The sequence below is a fragment of the Zophobas morio genome, unplaced genomic scaffold (assembly GCF_036711695.1).
Source record: "Zophobas morio isolate AGI-343-1 ecotype UQ-CSIRO unplaced genomic scaffold, CSIRO_AGI_Zmor_V1 ptg000014l, whole genome shotgun sequence".
Classification (NCBI taxonomy): domain Eukaryota; kingdom Metazoa; phylum Arthropoda; class Insecta; order Coleoptera; family Tenebrionidae; genus Zophobas; species Zophobas morio.
In genome coordinates, this window is record NW_026972119.1 from 791,738 (window position 1) to 811,425 (window position 19,688).

General features: G+C 36.6%; 1 protein-coding gene across 1 annotated transcript; it reads left to right on the top strand.

Annotated features, from left to right (window-relative positions):
- The first annotated feature begins 13,185 nt into the window (after positions 1-13,185).
- LOC135129117 (uncharacterized) lies at positions 13,186-18,110 on the top strand. Its single transcript, XM_064056198.1, has 11 exons — positions 13,186-13,324; positions 13,380-13,639; positions 13,698-14,151; positions 14,206-14,303; positions 14,507-14,965; positions 15,010-15,773; positions 15,804-16,050; positions 16,160-16,350; positions 16,415-16,716; positions 17,078-17,348; positions 18,044-18,110. The coding sequence occupies exons 1-11, from the start codon at positions 13,186-13,188 to the stop codon at positions 18,108-18,110; spliced, it is 3,252 nt and encodes a 1,083-aa protein (XP_063912268.1).
- The last annotated feature ends 1,578 nt before the right edge of the window (positions 18,111-19,688 follow it).

Consider the following 19,688-nt stretch of genomic DNA (forward strand, 5'->3'; position numbering starts at 1 on the left):
CAATTAGCCGATACATTTGATATTCCAACTCATTTCTGGTAAGATTTTATTAATTTTATCTTGCCTACTAGCGAAATTTTTTTTAACTGCTTTTTGAATTGTTGGCATATCATAATAAATACTATATGTATTTCTAGTACATATACATACCTATATACGAAAAGTAAAAATTTCCGTATAGTAAAGTCACTAACGCACTAGCGTGAAAATCTTGATTATTGTACCTCTCAATATTAAAAGTAAATACCTGTCAGTTTCAACTATTTGCACCCCATTAAATTTATATACTGGTTGTGATCCAAGTAAAATGTTGATTTATACTAATGAAGACTTTTTTAAAGGGCCCCTTATTTGAAATTCGTGCCCGGGCTGGGCCCCTACAAAATAAAAGGCTGGTTACTTGCCTGGTATAAGGATAGCGACTAGTTTTGATTGACCACTTTATAAAGAGTACAGCTTGGAGAGCGACTGGAGATTTTACGGCGACAACACTCATAATTGGAGTCATTTGCCTTTATCTTTTGCTGGACTTTACTCTTGAGTTTTTATTCATTTTTAGGTTTAAAGAGAATTTATATTTTGTTTTATATAATGAAAGTTTATATTTCCTTTGTTTTTATTATTAAACATTAACAAATAAAAGTTATTTACACCTGTTCACTTTTGTATTACTGCAGTGGTAATATTACCAAAGTGGTAATATTACAATCGGGAAGGTAAAACTGGATGTAATATTACCGCGAATTTTACTTGAAAAATTACCGTTACCTTACCCAAAAATAAATTACCGGTGATTTTACATCACTGCATATGCGATATTCTACAATGGTTAGATACCTTACTTTTTAACTTAAGTTTGTCTATCACCAATTTGGAATACTTTCAAATTTACCGTATTTTGAACATGCGGTGCTGAACTTTCTATTCATGCATAAATCTTACTCCCATTGGCTGCTGTTATCAAAAATTATTAATTAATTGAATGGCATAAGCGCTTTGACTTCTCCTTGTAAATTATTGTTGTGTTGATACACGTGTACGAAGTCGCAAAATAATAAAACGTACATATTATAAATATAATAATCCCTGGTAAAGAGAGAAATGCAGCAGATTTTCCTTTAAAATATCACTTAGCTGCCGAAAGCATCGGCATAAACAAGCTCAGGGGCGGCCACAGCTGTGTCTTATGGACACGACTTGCCAGCAGATAACGCCCCGAATTTCGCTGTCTCTCTTCAGCTCCCTTCATAATTCTCCAACTTTGACCCCCGTCTACCATTAATTGCTTCATTTAACGTTAATCCATTACTTGAACAAAAGGAACTTAAAAATTTTAAATTGCCACTAAGTTTCAACTTGCAGAATAATATTTACCAACAAATTATAGAACCAAACGCGTTTGAGAAAAACACCAAAGGAAAGTGGCTGGCAATAAACGTCAGTGCAGACTAGCGTGTCCAATTTATAGATACAAGCAAAAAGGCTGTTGTCAGCGACAGACAGCGTAATTATCAAGCTTAAGATAGTGCCGGTATGCAAATGTTACGACACTTGCTGCTTTCAATGCGTGTTTGTCGCAAAACGGTGTTTCCTTTACTCTAAACGTCTCCTTCGAATTATGCCTGCAGAATCGGGACGTCGCAGGAAGGCAGGTCTTTGCTAGAGCCCTTTCCTTGCAGGAAATTAGTGTACAAGTTTCGGTTTATCCTTCGTTAGCTTCTTGCGTCTCCTGTATTTCCTGAACATCTACGGTGGGGTACATGCCATGTCATGCGGGGCTTCTGGGCATAGATTATTTTAAATTAATGCTGCCAGATGGTGGCTGATTAAATTTCTTGCTCTGCTAAGTTATTAAATCCTTTTGATTATTATTCATCCGTGTCACTTGCTGTTCTAATGATAATTCAGGGTAACGTGCGCTAAACATAATTATTATAATAAGCAGCAACGAGAGGTTGCAGAAATTTGAATTGCTGAGGTATAATTAAATTGCACTTTGGGTAAAATGTCAACTTTTCATCTGTTTAATTTCAAATATTTCTGTTTATTGTGTTACAATATACATTTCGATCAAAAACAAATGCCTTTAAATAAAGGTAATTAAAGTACAAATTTTATCGGCAATTTAAAATAACTGATAACCTATTAGTGAGATGTTTGTGTGGCGACCCATGTATTGACCCCCTCCGTGCCGAAAGATCGTACGTTTGCGCTATTTGGGGGAACTAACCAGTGGACGGAAACAGCTACTTCCCGGACAAAAGCTCCGCTGGACGCTGGATTAAACCGGTCTGCACTGGTGTCATCACATTCGCGGATAGCGAGAAGTTCCGATGCGACGTTGCAAAGTTATTACAATTTTCTTGAATTTCTTTGTCAATGCCTGATTCCATACAAAACCAAAATAATATTATTTTTAAGAACTGCGATACAATATTTTATGAAAAGATAAACAGACATACACGCTTAATTGTGCCATCCATTAAATACAGTTTTAATATACCGAATGTTTATAAAACATTTCTAAATTGCCACAATCTGCAAATGTCGATATTGCAGTTTTTCGAAATAGAGCACTTGTATTTTTTACTACTGCATTTTTTGTTCTCTTTCTTTCGATGTGTCGGTGTGTTTTTTAGAAAGGAAAAAATCGTAAGATTATTAACTTTAAATACAGAAAATATTTCACAACAAAAGATAAGACTATAAAAAACGTACCTAATAATTAGAGCTAGGCAGTCGAAATTTAAACGCTTCGAATCGACCCCTACTACGGCAGACCAGTGGCTCGCAGCCGATGTTACGTATCGCGAAGATATTTACGCGAAAAATGATGTTCACTGAAAGTCAGTTGATGATTTTAAAATCCATATCCATGAAATAATAAGAATAATAATTTTAAGAATGATCAAGTGTCGGTCTCGTTAACAATAAAACGATTGGTGTGAATTATGAAAAATAATAATACACAACTGGGAAGCGAGAAGCGAGGAAGTTTTGCCTTCGGCCTGCACTGCTGGCCTGATGGGACGGATAGTGGGGATAAATAAATTTCGACCGCACATCTCTACTGATAATATAAAATAATAAAATACAGGATGTCCTATTCGGAAAAACTGAAATATCGATATTTAAAGAATCCAATAACGAAAAAGTGTAGGCGCTCTACATAAATAATACTGCGATGTTTTCCATTTTTAAGGGACACATTGCCACATCAGAAGAATAAGAACAAACAATTGTTTAAGATACAGTAAAAAAAGTGGGTGCTGTATTTGAGAGAACTGAAATATAGATATATAAAAATAGTGAATTTTTTCGGGACACTCGTTTGTTAAAGAGTTAAAAATAACTTACCCTGTACATGTAGATACATATCCAACCACATTTCCATACCCGGTATTCTTAACAGCCGTAACTCATCTAAAGAGTTTTTTTTTGTTTTGTAGTATAATACAACATATTTAACAGTTTTTGCAATGGCCAACTTCAATAAAGAGGGTATGGTGTTTAGACACATATTATTTTCGTTAAAAATTTATCATGCTTACGATAACCTTGAAACGTCTGCAAGATTTCAAAGCACTCGATTTTGCAGTTCCTGATTTAATCCATAAAAAAGTTCATTAATTATTTTGCAATTCTAAAAATATGAAGGCAATGATAATTCACAAGTAGAAACCCACCATATTTTGCACATTTTAGATAGGATTAAGCACGCAAAATTTGGAACTAACTAGCTATAACTTTAAAACGTCTGCAGAATTTAAAAAAATCTGTTTTGCAATTCCGGATAAAATCAGTAAAATAAATTGATTCATAGGTTTTTTTTAATCACCGGGTATAAGTAATTCTAAAGATATGAAGGCAATGATAAATGAGAAGTACAGACTCATTATATTTTGCACCTTTTCGATGGAATGTTTTCAGCAAAATTTTGAGATGACGCCTTCAATTTTTGGAGGGAATAAACAGACGTATTTTGATTAAAAATTTACCAAATTTGCGATAAATGTAAACGCCTGCAAGATTTGAAACGATCCGCTTTTGCAGTTCATAAAATAAATGGGCTCATTCTTTAGTTTTTTTGACTCACGATAAATTTTAAACGTCTGCAAAATTTCGGAAGATTCGGTTTTGCAGTTCTAGATTTAATCAATAAAATTGCTTGACTCATTCATTCATTTTTTGAGTCCGCCTGTATAAGCAAATCTAAAAAATTTGGACGTTAAGACAAATCACAAGTATAGACGCATCTATTTTGCACATTTTAAATATAATTTATTTAGCAAAATTTTCAGGTGACGCCATCAATTTTTTGGGGGAAAAAGCAAATATATTTGATATGATAACTTTTTAAAGTTATCTGCAAGATTTCAAAGCATTCGGTCTTGTACATTCAAAGATAAATTGCAAAATGTTACATAATTTTGATTTTTTTCCCAAAAATCTGGACGTCTCGGGTAAAAACTGACGTTATCACATTGTTGGTGGGGATGGTTAGACAAAGTTTGGTTAGCGTTTTATTATCTACATGATATTCATAATACACATATAAAATTTTACAACAATCGGTGTGGTAGTTTCGGAGATTGTCGATCTAACAGACAGACGGAAATTTGTATTCTAGGGGTCATGATTCAACGAGAAAAATGTGAAAGCAACCAGTCGCCCAATGGACATGATCCAATACTTGCTTAGCTTACGCTCGGGAAATAAAAAAGGATCTAGCAATATAGTGGCTCTGTTCTGTAGTAGTGTTGTGCGTGTTAAGACGTCCTTCTGGAATAGGATTGTCGCATGTGAGAGAAACATGGATCAACACTTCGAAGGCAGTTATTGCATTAGTAAAAAATGAAACGTGTTTTTATCTTTCAATTTGAAATTTTTGTCAAAACTTTTTGGGTTCTGTTTCAAATTTATTCAGGCTCTTTATTACTCGTGGACCACCCTCTATAACCCTCAGCCTGTCACCAAAGATGGAATTCGAAACGTCACCAAAAAATGGTTACAGATACCGAGTTTTTAACACGTTGACCGCCGCATGGCACACCGTATGTGCCTTGCAAATTTTCCGCCCAGGTTTTGTGGCACAGGAGTTGTGCCATGCCAATTGCCGGGCTCCATTGTTTCTTGGCACGCTAGCTGTGTATTGAAACCTTCATATTTAAATGTGATCTTATAAAGCGCGGTGCAGGAGACCCACAAACGCAAAAACCCCACGAATTTTTTTTTGTTATAATTAATTAAAAATTATCATTTTGTAGTGGGTCTAGAAAAGGTTTAGATAGGATTATTTAAGCCAGAATTGCTAATATTATTTAAAATTACGAGAAACAAAACTCGAATCCTTGATGTTGGACTTCAAAATTTTATTTAGAAGGAATTAAACAAATAAAATAAAATAAATTAAAGTAAATATAAAATAAACATTATTTTATAGATTTCAAACAGAAATAAATTTGAAGAGCAATAATTGCAAACAAAACTAAAACAAAACGTTTATGTTTTTATAAAACTGTCTTGTTTAAAAAAAATATATTTAATTCAAAAATTTTGGTTAGCATTTTACCATTTCGACGATATTCTTAATATATACATACAAAATTTGAAAATAATCGGTCCATTAGTTTAGTACATTATCTGTCTATAAGAAAAGTCGACACAGAGGCGGACAGACGGTAGGCGACAGAAAGTAGATGGCAGACAACAGAAGGTAAACAGCAGACTGCAGATAACAGACAACGTGTTCTAGGAACGTCGAGAAAACAAAGGTAGCCAGTCGCCCGATGGAGTCGATTACAATACTTTCTCCGCGTAGTCTCGGGAAGTAAAAATTGCAAAATTACTCGCGGTGGACATCCAATTTCAAAGATGAACATGGTAGCGTGTAATCTACAGTGTCATTTATCAACTCTTATATTAAACTCACTTGATTTGTACCTAATAAAATTGTACAGCCCCAGACAATAGAGGACAATTATTGTCCGCTATTCTCCGTTAATGGGACTATAAAGTTTTACTAGGTACAAGTCATCTGAGTCTACTGTGTTTGCAAATGAGTGCAACGTATCATACTTCACTGGTAGAAAAACCGTGTTTAGAGAAAAAAACTGCATGGTTGCTCGTCGGATGATAAGCTTTTACACCATAAAGACAGTGGGAGCAATTCAAATAATACTGTTTACAATAACTGTATGTTGAATTTTACTGATCATCATTAATACCAATTGATCTAGAAAAAACTTTTCTAGTAACCGGTACAATTTATTAAAAAAAAGATATTGTCATTGCAGCCATTTGCCCTGTTATTTAATGTTATTTGACCGTAACTGTCAAACTGAACAAAAAAAAAGCGTTCTGTTGCCAACATCAGTATTCTAAAAATAAATTGCACGGCTTGCTAGAGAAGTTTTTTCTATCATGTTGTTATACTACTGTAAACTTGTTTAGCATATAGGATAATTTTTTAAAATGCCATTAGAAAAAAATCTAACATTTTCACGTAATTCGCGTAACTATTGGTCAAAATTCATAAAATCCACTGTTCTGATTAGGTAAAATATTCTGAGGGAAATAATATTTAATAAACTTTGTATCTAAAAGGCAATGTTCCGACTGACCCCAGCCCAAACCGCTAATGCTAGAAAGTTGAAATTTGGAGAGAATGTTCATCTTTATACTGGAGGCATCGTTTAAGAAGGGATTTCTCGAAATTCATACCCTAAGGGGGTGAAAAGGGGTGATAAAATTTGTACAGGACCAATATGTCTACTGTAAAATTTAGATCGTTACGTAAAACCAGGTGTATTTTTTTTAAGCATTTTCGGAGATTCGACCCCAAAGGGGGTGAGAAGTGGTGTCTAAGTTTGGGCGGATAAGTTTGTATAAGAACAATATTTCTACTATAAATTGAAATTGTTACGTGAAACTTGGTATTAATGTTCCTCAACACAAATAATGAAGCCCGTCTTTAAGCATTTTCTAAAATTCAACCCCAAAGGGGCTGAAATGTGGAGGCTAAGTTTGTATGGGAAAATATTTCTATTGTATATTTACATGTTTACGTGAAACTTTGTACTAATGCTCTTCAACACAAGTAATGAATTATGTATTTGAACATTTTCCGAGATTCAACCCGTAAGGGGGTGAAAAGTGGTGGCTAACTTTATATCGGAAAATTATTTCTATTGTAAATTTTTGACATGGAATTTAGTACTAATGCATAGTGAAACACGTATTTAACCATTTTCCGGGATTTAATCCCTAAGCGGGTGAAAAGTACTCGTTAAGTTTATATGGGAAATGTATTTCTATTGTAAATTTAAATTTTCGTAAAACTTTATATTAAATTAATGCTCTTCAATACAAAGAATGAAAACCGTATTTAAGCATTTTCCAAGATTCAACCCCTAAGGGAGTGAAACGTGGAGGCTAAGTTTGTATGGGAAAATATTTCTATTGTATATTTAAATTTTTACGTGAAACTTGGTATTAATGCTCTTCGGCACAATTAATGAAACACGTGTTTAAACATTTTTCCAGATTCAACCCTTAAGGGGTTGAAATATGGTGGCTAGATTTGTGTGGGAATATTTCTATTGTAAACTTAAATTTTTAGGTGAAACTTGGAATTAATTGTTTTCAACACAACTAATGAAACACGTATTTAAACATTTTCCGAGATTCAACCCCTAAGGGGGTGAAAAGTGGTGGCTAAGTTTGTATGGGAAAAATATTTGTATTGTAAATTTAAATTTCTACGTGAAACTTGCTATTAATACTCTTCAATACAAATAATGAAGCACGTATTTAAGCATTTTCCGAGATTCAGCCCCTTAGGGGGTGAAAAGTGGTGGCGAAGTTTGTATGGGAAAAAAATTTCTACTGTAAATTTAAATTTTTACGGGGAACTTGGTATTAATACTCTTCAACACAAATAATGAAACACATATTTCAGATTGTTTCTAGATTCCACCCCTAAAAAGATGAAAGGGGGTGACAAAGTTTTTATGAGCAAACATTTGTTATGTCGACTTTTACTGGAAATTGTATTATTGTCCTTCAACACATTTTTTACTTGAAGGTTCATAACAACGCTCTTCAACACAACGAATCGCCTACGCGAGCGAAGCCGCAAGCGAAAAGCTAGTACCTAATAAAATTTCCGACAAACGATAGGCATACCCAAACGGGAAACCCAGTTTTTCATATAGTGGAGGTTAAAAAACACACAGAAAATACGAAATTAGTCGTTCGCCGGATAGATCCTATTACAATACTGCTCTAGCTTACACTCAAGGAATAAACATTTTTTTTAACATGTACCTACCTATCTTATATTTATAGTTCATCAAGCTCGAGAGAAATTCTGGTAAATAACTTTACCGGTTTCTGTCTACATTTATGAAAGTTGGCTGGTAGGAAAGCCATAACTGTATCCTGTATGTAAAATTGGTAGGGTAATATATAACCTTACCGAAATGTCAATTGTCAACATTTGTAAAAAAATTGAAAAGCAATGAATTGTGATAAGCAATAATTGTAAGTAGCTGTACCGGTTTTATTTAAACTGTTTAATGCTTGACTGGTTGCATTTTTAACATTTTCGGGCAATACGACGCCTAAATCTATTATTTTTTTAATTCTGTTTACAAATTTTTTTTGAATAAACAAGAAAATGTAACTATGACATCGAAATATATCATGCAAACGTGATCAACCAAATTTATTTGTTTCTTAATTAATTTTTGGATTATTGGATTAAAAAGGGCAAAAACCGATAAAATCTTAAACACACCACGGATGTAAACGATACCATACTCGCCTTAGCCGTCTTAAAATCCTCGCTAACGCTCTGATTTCAAACGGTATGTTAATAGCTATTGTAAACTTTTTATTTTATTTTAAAAATCTTGGTTCCGAAAGTTAATTTTTATTTAATAAAATTAGCATTAAATTTGTAACATCCAGTTTCGTATTCCCCACCGCAAATTTGGCCATATAATTTAATCAAATATCTTCACAACACCACATCATGGAGGGAAGCACAAATGTTATTGTTATGGCTATGAATGCGCTATTTCAGGATTTATTACACTGTGTTGTTACTGTGGCCTGTGAAAATTATGAAACATACGAGCAATATCAGTTCCGACTCGATTAATTTATTATAGATATTTGTGGATATTCAATTTTTTATACTGGAATTTAAATTGGGAAAATTTACGACTTTTTGAAAGAAGCGTACGTATCAGTTCTCTAAGTAATATTTCATTGACTTAAATTTTTCAAGCATTGTGTAAAAGTATTCTCTTTCTATCTGTTTCGGACAAGTCCGCTGAGGTTCCATAGTGCGGAATAAAAAGTCAGTGTGAAAGGGTGTGAATGTGAAATAGCCAAAGGCTGAGTTGAATATTGACATCACGTAGGCAATAAAGCGTGTCAAGGATCAAGCACAAATATTACTTTTCCGAATATCGTTTCATATCTACAGGCTACAAAAAACCTCAAATCGTATAACAGTAAAAGTCATTTCACACCTTTTTGTCTTACGTGCAATCTATATCACATACGTCGCGTCGTTTGCTAAAGGGTCCACAAGAAATAGAAAAGTATAAAATCATACAACTAAAATAAGTTTGTGCAATTTTTAATAAAAAGTAAATTTATAAAACACCCTTTTGATAACTTTACTACGGAACATAATTGCTGCCAATTTTTTATTATTATACTTAGTTAGAATTTGTTTAAACTACTTCCCTCGTCCTTGAATGAAACATATCCCGCATTTTCGTAAAATTATAAAATTTGATTTCACGAATTTATTTTTTGTATGAGAACCCCTGTAAGTTGAAATAAACATATGTCAATACCTATGTAATGTTAAAGTAAATGTAAAGAAGCGCATTACATATATGCTTCAAGTTTTATTTAACAAAATTTTGTGATGCCGTCATCAACATTTTTGCAAGGACACGTGTTTCATTTTAGATTGATGTAGTGTGATAGTAATTATAACAGTATTGTGTTCCCAAATTTTCGGGAAAATAGAGTGAGTCGTTCTTGATTTGAGCAATAAAATAAACTGATCGATTCATCAATTTTTTTGAGCCACCTGCTTAAGCACATTTAAAAAATACGAATGCAATTAGAGTATAGAGTGACGAGATTTTGCATAACTTAGAGAGGATTTATTCGATAAAATTTTGAGATGACGCCATGAGGGATAAATTCATACATTTTGATTAACGATTTACCATGATTACGATAACATTAAAAAGTTTGCAACATTTCAAAGTATTCGGTTTTGCAGTTCCTGATGTATTCAATAAAATAAATGGACGCATTCTAAAACTATGAATGTAATGATGATTCATAAGTATAGACCCATTATATTTTGCACGTTTTCGATTGAATTGATTCGGTAAAATTTTGAGACAACGTCATCACGCTGTTGATGGGGATGATCAGACAAAGTTTGATCAGCGTTTTACCATCTACTTCTACATGATATTCATAATACACATACATGATATAAATTTGAGAGCAATCGGTTCGTAGACAATATCTGTCTAACAAAAATCCATATGGACGATGAACAGACAGACAGACGGAAACTATAGACCTATTTTTTGCTACTTTGGAGGTTATGACCCATCGAGAAAACATGAAAGTAACCAGTCGATATGATTGTAATGCTTCCTTTACTTAAGCTCCGAAGTAAAAAACACTTGTCTTTCGTAAAATACCTGTCATTTCTTAATTAATACATAACTTTTAAGTCAACTAGAATGTGGCTTTAGCGGTGGCACGACATGTACATAATATCATTAATTAGAGAGAGGATGTTAATCCTGTGGTATACAGAAAACGTTAGAATGTTTGCTTTTAATCCATTATAACAGCAGATCCGGTCGGGCTTACGGTTTGATGTGTGGGTCATTGAATTGAAGCGACAATATTGCAACATGGCTTTGTTTGTTTGTTGTAATTTAACCAAGAAATATTTTCATATCTACAACACCTAAATTCAATATTTGAAATAACGAATCCTTTTATAATAACACGAAAACCAACAACTGCTTTAAAGTGAAAAATTTTCGATTGAAAATTAGCTTAACAGAGAATATTTTATCTTTTTTTAATAAACTCAACTAATAATAACGTGAACTGTACGCCTGAATACTGTCTTATAAAATTCTGGTTTGTACAAATATCTACTCCTATCATAAAATAAGAATAAATTCTCTCCGTTGACTTTATTCCTTCGCCGAGATTGTTTACTTTTAATTAGTTTACGCGATGCTGAAAAAAGTGATTTAAGAGGTGTACTCTTGAACATCTCTAATTAAAGAGCGGCGAGAGGAATTACACCACCTCTTATTCTAAAATTCAGAAAAGCAAAAGTAAAATTACTACTTAATAAAATCTCCGACATTTATGTCTATTTTATTGTTAGTAGCAATTATTGTAATGAGGGCCAAAGCAATAAAATGCTTCTTTCTATTTTCTTCGTAATTTTTGAGATTCCTTCAAATGAAATCGTTTAGTTAAGATATTGGGCGTGTCAGAGGGTGCGTTGTGGATAATTGATAGTGCGAAAAGTCGGAGGGTTGCAGAGATGTATTTTTACGACCGGGCTTATCCGATATTTTTTACGTGTAGCGCCAGGGAAACAGAACGAGCACTTTTTGTCGATAAAATTATGTTTTCTTTCAAGATATTTCCGCATTTTTACTTTAGAAATTTATAATCAAGGAAAGCGTTTCGCCTCGAGCTAACTTCTTTTTTCGTCGAGAGGTAGACGTAGAAGCAAAAATAAAACGTTAAGTATAAACTTTAGTTTTACGAGAATGACAAAATTTTTCTAACATTTATTTAACGATATATGTTTATCATTTGCAAAAACTTTACAATGAAAATACCTACCCGGTAAAATAACTCATTATTTTATTAGAATTACGTAAAAAGTGGTGACGCAGTTGTGATATATGTAACCCAACGTTCTGTGACTGTTTGTTTGAAAAGTAGCCGTGTACTGGTTCTTCTTCATAAGCGCTCGGAGTTGAAGTTTTTCGACAAAAAGGTAGGAGCAGTCCGTAGATCCTCATACGCGAGTCAACAAGCCACAGATGATATCATTTACGGAGTTAATAAAATATATGGTGAAATTAAATAGTTCATTACTTCATGGTTAGAAAGAAGGATAAAAGTTATTAGTATTACTGAACAATTTGCCAGTTCAACTTTTCTTTGTTATCGGGAATAGGACTAGGGGAAGCTGGAGAAATTGCGACACCGTAAGTAAAGTAGTGTCTGTTTTGGTCTGTAATGAGCCAAAGTTGTCATTAAAAGAGCAATTGTAGCTTAGGTATCTCTTTATTAAAAAAAAAACATATTTAATTAGAAAAACAAATTTCGAAACACGCACAAAATAATTAATTAAAAAAACGTTGCAAAATCAATATTACCCCAGACATACGATATACACGTGGAGAAATTGCGATAGTTCATTTATCGACAATTATCGCAAATAAAACCTTCCACGGCGTCAGAATCAGAGCAAACCGCATTGGGAACATAAAGTGCATCAAAACTGTAGTTCGTTATTACGGTCATTCCAACAAATTTTAATCTATTTATTTTGTTTTGTTTATCATTTGCTTGTTTTTCATCTACTTGTTTTCGTGGTCCTTTGCTATCATCATCCTAGTAATGGTTTTTTTACTTTATTTTGTACTTCTTGAATTTTACTCATCGTTTAAGACCTTTTTCAAGCAACATTGCCCTAGTATATGCACAGTGAATATTCCTGTTTCGTCTATATTAAAGACCTTTGTAGAGTGAGCGTTGAATTTCTGATATACAGTTTCCAAATTGGAAATGAAAAAACTTAAATTTCGCTTTATTAAAAGCTATGTTCCTGTTTAATGAAACTTAACTGTTTCTACAAATTGCAAACAGGCTCGTGTAGGTCTAAATCTCGCCTTAATCTTTGGTCTTTTAACCGCCGTACAGGTCCTACACTTTTTGCGACAGCTCTCGATGTCTTCCCGGCAACGGACCCAGTAGAATCTCTCCCTGACATTGGAAAGAATTTTGTTGATTCCAAAATGAGCACCAGAACCCTTAGATCATATAATAAATGGATACCAATACTCAAATTGAAAGCTGTGACTACACATGAAGCTATCTGTTGTCGTTTTCTACGTCAAGGGGAGCATTATGCGGCGGCATCTGGCTCTCGTATATCATAAGAGAAGACATGTAGTATCGCGTTCTGGTACTGCTGGCACTAGGTTTAAAGAGTGGAGAAACTCTGGTAGACTCCCCTCTCCCTCCACAATCGGTGCGGTATGGGTACATTCGTTTTCTAGTGCTCGAGCTTGGCACGTCGCACGTCCGCTCGTCGTCTGGGACTGAACAATGGGTCATCACAAATCCCGCAAACGTCGTCATCGCTCTTCCTCCAGCTCAGAGGACGACCGCCGAGAACTTTGGAAACGATTGCGAAGACTCGAAGCTGAACGACATCGAAGTCCCCCAAGGTATTCCCCAAGTTCGGGTCGCGTGCTGCGTGGCGCGGACGAACCTTCAACAAGTTCGGGTCACGAGCTGCGTGGCACGGCAACGCCTGGTTCGGCTGCATTCGGTGCTGCAGGTGAAATAGGTTGTCATTCTAACCAGCCGTGCAGTCTGAACCTACGCACTTAAGCGATCGAGAAGCTAACCTTGACGCTGCACAACCGGTATTCCAGGAACACGATGACGTGGCGCTCGATCCGCACGTACTGGAAATGCTCGGTGAGACCGGCCCATCAGCAGCTGCCCCGTATCAGTTTCACTCGACCTTGTCAGCCAGCTGGGAAAGAATTTGCTGTCAGGGCTTAGATCCGGCCAAAAAATCGACCCTTTTGAAAGACGTTGTCATCCCGTCTAATGGCGAATTCTTAAGCCCACCAAAACTGAATCCGATCGTCAGAACTATTTTGTCGGGCCCAAATCAAACCCGTGACGACTCTCGGTGCGCCGCTCAAGCCCAGTTGAGCCAGGGGCTTAGCTTCCTGGGGAAAAGCATTAATGAAACTATTACAAATCACAACACCTCCACAAGTCAAGTTTTGCCGCTTCTCACCCAAGCCGGGCAAGGTTTACCCACCTGATGTTTTGTTTATCTAAAAATCGACGCGAGCTCCCCTCCAGGTGAATTTCTTTTTGGGGACGACCTAACCGAGAGGAAAAAAAGGACCGAAAACTCCCTCGTACACCCAGCAACGGAAAAGGCACCACCATTAACACAGGTACCACACATAGCAGGCCGCCTGCGGAATTTTCATTCAGTATGGCGGTCAATTTCTACTAGCCGAACGTTGCTGGGCCGATAGCGGGGTATAAAATTCCTTTTTCTCGGGAAGTTCGGCAACGCTTTACTCCCAGGCGCTAAAATTTTTCTGTCTCCGAAAAGGGAAAAATCACCCGCGCCGTCCAGCACCTGTTAGCTTAGGGCGCAGTCCGCAAATGCCTGCCACGCAACGATCAGTTCATTTCCCCAATTTTTCTAGTCAAAAAACCGAATGGGAAAGATCGTTTCATTTTAAATCTTAAGCAACTAAATACATTTGTGGCCACTTCTCATCTTCAAATGGAAGATCATCGAACAGCCGCCCGGCTAATGCAAAAGGGCTGCTACATGTCTACGATTGACCTGCAGGATGCCTATTTTCTGATAAACGTAGACACTGAACATCGAAAATATCTTCGGTGCGAACATAATGGCCAATTATATGAATTCACTTGTATGCCATTTGGTTTTTACAAAACTCACACGCCCTATTGCATCCCGTTTACGCTCTCGTGGCATTTGTTGCGTGATCTACCCGGACGATTTTCTCATCTTTGGGAACTCGGGGGATGCTTGCTCTCGAAATGTCTTTGTGGTTGTCCAGGTGTTAACTTCATTGGGGTTTTTTAATCAATTGGGATAAATGCCAAACTATTCCATCGCAGAGAGGCAAATTCTTGGGTTTCATCTTGGACAGCCACACCATGACAATTTCCCTTCCTCTAGAAAAGCGCAAGAAGACTCTTAATATGATTCGCGATTTTAAAAGCCGAAGCCGCTGTTCAATTAGGGCTTTTGCCCAGTTTATAGGGACACTTGTACCGGCCTGTCCGGCGATAAAGTACGGACTAATGTACACTAAAGCATTCGAGCGGGAGAAGTTCAAAGCGTTAAGAGATCACCATATGAATTATGACACCTCCATGTCCCTTTCTTCAACCTTGCAGAATGATTTCTTATGGTGGGAATCAGCAATTCAGACCTCTCACAATGACATACGTTTTGACAACTACGACTTTGTAATTTATACTGACGCGTCTCTTACTGGCTGGGGAGCCTGTTGCGACGAAGAAAAGACACATGGTTGGTGGACTGCTACTGAATCACAACATCACATAAATTATCTAGAACTTTTGGCAATTGCTTACGCATTAAAATCCTTTGCAAAGTATAAAAAATCTTGCAGCATTTTAATCAGAACGGACAATACGACTGCCTTATCATACATAAACCGCATGGGCAGTATACAATACCCAGCGCTGTCTAACCTAGCAAGAGATATTTGGGAATTTTGCGAAGAAAGAAATTTATGGTTTTTTGCTTCATATATTAACTCGGGGAAAAATACAGTAGCAGATTCGGAAGTTCGGGTCGCGTGCTGCGTGGCGCGGACGAACCTTCAACAAGTTCGGGTCACGAGCTGCGTGCCGTGAACGAACATCCCCACGACATCACGCAGGCTTCCCGAGGAAACCGAATATGAGTTGTCGGACGGAGCCTTCAACCAAATCACATTACGATTTGGTGCTCCAAAAATTGATTTCTTTGCTTCTAAAGCTAACCACAAGTGTCGAAGATACGTATCTCTACTGCGCGATGCTTTCACAATTCCATGGACAGGCTTCTTCTTTTACGCCTTCCCTCCAATTTGTTTAATTTTGAGGGGCCTCAACAAAATTGTGAATGACCAAGCGGAGGGCATTATGGTTGTGCCTTTCTGGCCCACACAACCTTGGATCCCCTTTTCTTTAAGTTACTTACACAGGATCCTCTTACGTTTGCGCCAAGTTCAGATTTGTGATCTTTACCTTGCAGTCGACCACACCCCCTGTCAACTCAGCTTACCCTGGTAGCAGGACTCTTATCAGCCAAGCATTTAGTTTCCGAAATGTTCCTGAGGAAGCCATAAATACCATCATCCATTCGGTGGCCAAGTCAACAATATCACAATATAATTCTACGTGGAAAATGTGGTGGTCTTACTGCATTGAACTCAAGGTGCCGATGTTTTCGGCTACGCCCAGTCAAGTTCTTGTTTTTCTTCACCACGTATTGGACTACAGGTTGCAGATATGGAACATTTAACAGTCACCGCTCGGCGCTCGCGTTAACTCTGAATTACGACATCGGGGCTGACCCTCTCGCTAAACGATTCATGAAGGGTATTTCCCAGCTAAGACCATCTGAAAGGAAATATCGTTTCACTTGGGACCCCCAAATCGTTCTGGACTATTTGGGAAATTTCTTCACTGATAACTTGACCTTGAAACAGTTGTCCCAAAAACTTGCCACACTGTTATTATTGACAACCGGACATCGCACCCAGTCGATTCATTTAATTCGCCTCTCGAACATCAAACGGTCCTCGGATGGTATCCAAATTTTTATAACGGAGACAATCAAAACTTCGTCCTGGACTGGAACGCAACCCTGTCTTCAGCTACCCTTCTTTCAGGAAAACCCTTATATATGTGCCGCAACCACATTACTCAATTATCTCAACGAAACTGAGTTAATTTTTTCTCCAGCAGTTTTCCTGTCAGCTAACTTTAGCCCCGTTATGGCAAAATACCCATTGTTCGGTTTACGTTTAGCAGTACCCAGTTTTGTAACAATCTAACGCTTTAAACAACTACATGTCTTCTCTTATGATATACGAGAGCCAGATGCCGCCGCATAATTAAATGATCAAAGGAACTTACCTTAAGTGAAGTTCGATCATAATTATGCTAGGCATCTGGCTCGAAGATATCATAACCCGCCCCAAAACCCTAAATGTGATGGTCGTACTTATCAACATTTACCTGCTAGTTATGATTGTTACAAATCCCTTCAAAGTAATGAACCCATACCGCACCGATTGTGGAGGGAGAGGGGAGTCTACCAGAGTTTCTCCACTCTTTAAACCTAGTGCCAGCAGTACCAGAAAGCGATACTACATGTCTTCTTTTATGATATCTTCGAGCCAGATGCCTAGCATAATTATGATCGAACTTCACTTAAGGTAAGTTCCTTTGATCATTTAAGTATAATGCTATCTTTGTGTGATCACCACATCTTCATCTTTGTTATATGCATTTCATCTGTATATGTCTATTTGACTTTCCTCCTTGTACCGCATCAGCGGAACAAATCGCTTTTGACAGATGTTTCTTCTAACCTCTCTTTCGAGTTCTTGTACGAGAAACAATTTTAGAATTTAGAACAAAGATCCTATTTTAAGTGATGTAATCATAACGGATCACAATTGTTGCCCCATAATTTACTATTCCTTTCGTTATCTCCTGTGAATTATTTATAAAATCAAGCTGTCAACATCTTTCGTACGAAGTTAGTTCAGACCTTAGATAACAGATCGATTGGCTGTGACAAATTGAAATTAGGATCGGCAAGTTTTACCGCTTCAGGTATGTCCAGCTCATCTTTAGAAAAGGTACGGTTAGGTATGTTCTTAGAAATTTTGGGAATTACTAGACAATTTAGAGCTGTTGTAAATGATTAATGCAACGACTCGATCTGTACCTGAACCTTTTGTCTGGCGGTCGTATTTGAACACTGAATACCTGCTACAACCACATTTGCATTTTGTGTACTTAAACCCAATTTGTTAGCGGCGGCTTGAGTAATAAAATGCGATTCTGAACCCACGTCTAACAAAGCCCGGAATTTTTGAAATTTGTTTCTACAATCCTTTATTAGAATTATTGCTGTAGACAAAACGGCTTGTGGAAAAAGGTGGATGAGCAATAAACTCCACTGGTACTAGGCTGGTTTTCGTTTGAATGGGAGCGTTGGTCACTATGTAAAAGTGTATTGGCAATTGGCATAATTTACATGGCATAGATTTACAGCAGTCGGACGTATGCGATGGTTTGAGACAATTTTGACATAATTTCAATCTATCTACCTGAGACCCTCTTTGCGAAACACTGAGTTTTAAAAAAGTAACGCAACTGTAAATAGAATGAGATTTTTTACAAAAATAACAAGTGGATTGTGTGCTATTGCGATTTACTGCCGCTGTAAATGTAGATACCCTTTGTGGGGGCTTTGAAAATGATTTCGGTTCTGTTTTTTGATTATTATTATACGTATGATTAGTTTTAAATTGCGATTTATTCAACTCCATCGATTCCATCAAATGACACTGTTGTGTCAAGTAATCAATTAACTGTTTTTTAGTTGGTAATTCGTTGGTAGTCAAAGATTCTTCCCAACCCCTGCGGCTGATAAAGTCTAATTTGGATGTTAATAAATAAATAAGTAAGACATATGACGGATTTATTTCGATATCAAAAGATTTTAAAGCTTCAAGATTTGTATTAAAGGTATCTAATAACTGTCGCATTGAACTGGACGAATCTTTAATGACTTGAGGTAAATTAAACCAATTGGTCACGTGGTGCTGGACGATTAATCGTTTGTTTTCAAATCTGTCCTTGAGCAATTTCCACGCTACATCATAATTTGCCTCAGAAATTGTTAACGGGTTTACTGCGTCGCCACACAAAGAATTGTTTAAATGATGAAATTTCTGAATTTTGGTCAGTCGTGTATCGTCATGTTTTAAAAGTATTGTAAAAAGGTAGCCATTCAGTATAAATTCCGCTAAACGGTTTAATAACAATCGGGAGCAATTGCACCGATGGTGACGGTGTACTCGTAGGTGCGATACCTTGCGGTGCAGGTGAAGATGTGTCAACGCGTTTTTGTTCAATAGCATCTTCGACATCTGCACATAAATCGTAATACGCATTTTCGAAATAAAGTTTTATTCTAGCGTGTTCTAAATCGAGAGTAGCGTCATCAAGAGCTTCAATCTGAGAATGGATTTCGTCAAACTGAGCCTTAATGCGTACAAAATCGCGCAATTTTACTCTCAGTCGAGAAGCGGATGTACTGTAATTGTTTGTTTCAAACCACAACTTAAAACGCGATATTTCGTCGTGAATTCGATCTCTTTTTAAGAGTAAAATTTGTAAATTTGCTGCATGTGAGTCCTCTGGTGTAAGATTTAAGTCCGAAAATGTTTCGGCATTGTCTTCGCCTTCCGCGCCTGCCATGTGTAGAGTCTCGAAACTTTGCGAACGCGTCATAACCATTTGAAAAACCAATCAGTTGAAATACGTAAAACTGGGCCGAATTCGCTGCTCTCTTGCTCGGTAGGGAACTCCGATGCCCGGTAGGTCACGTCTCCCGATACAGGCGTCGAAAATTGCCAAAAATGTGATAAGGTCACTTGGAACCTTGGATAAAACGACTGGATGGGCTGAATTCGCTGCTCTCCTGTCCGGTAGGGAACTCCGATGGCCGATAGATCACGTCTCCCGATACAGGCGTCGAA

Coding starts and splice junctions, on each gene's coding strand:
- LOC135129117 (XM_064056198.1), top strand. CDS start 13,186: ATGAAGCTATCTGTTGTCGTTTTCTACGTCAAGGGGAGCATTATGCGG. Junction 14,966..15,009: donor CAGGTGTTAACTTCATTGGG/GTTTTTTAATCA, acceptor ATTCCATCGCAG/AGAGGCAAATTCTTGGGTTT. Junction 16,351..16,414: donor ATTGAACTCAAGGTGCCGAT/GTTTTCGGCTAC, acceptor TACAGGTTGCAG/ATATGGAACATTTAACAGTC.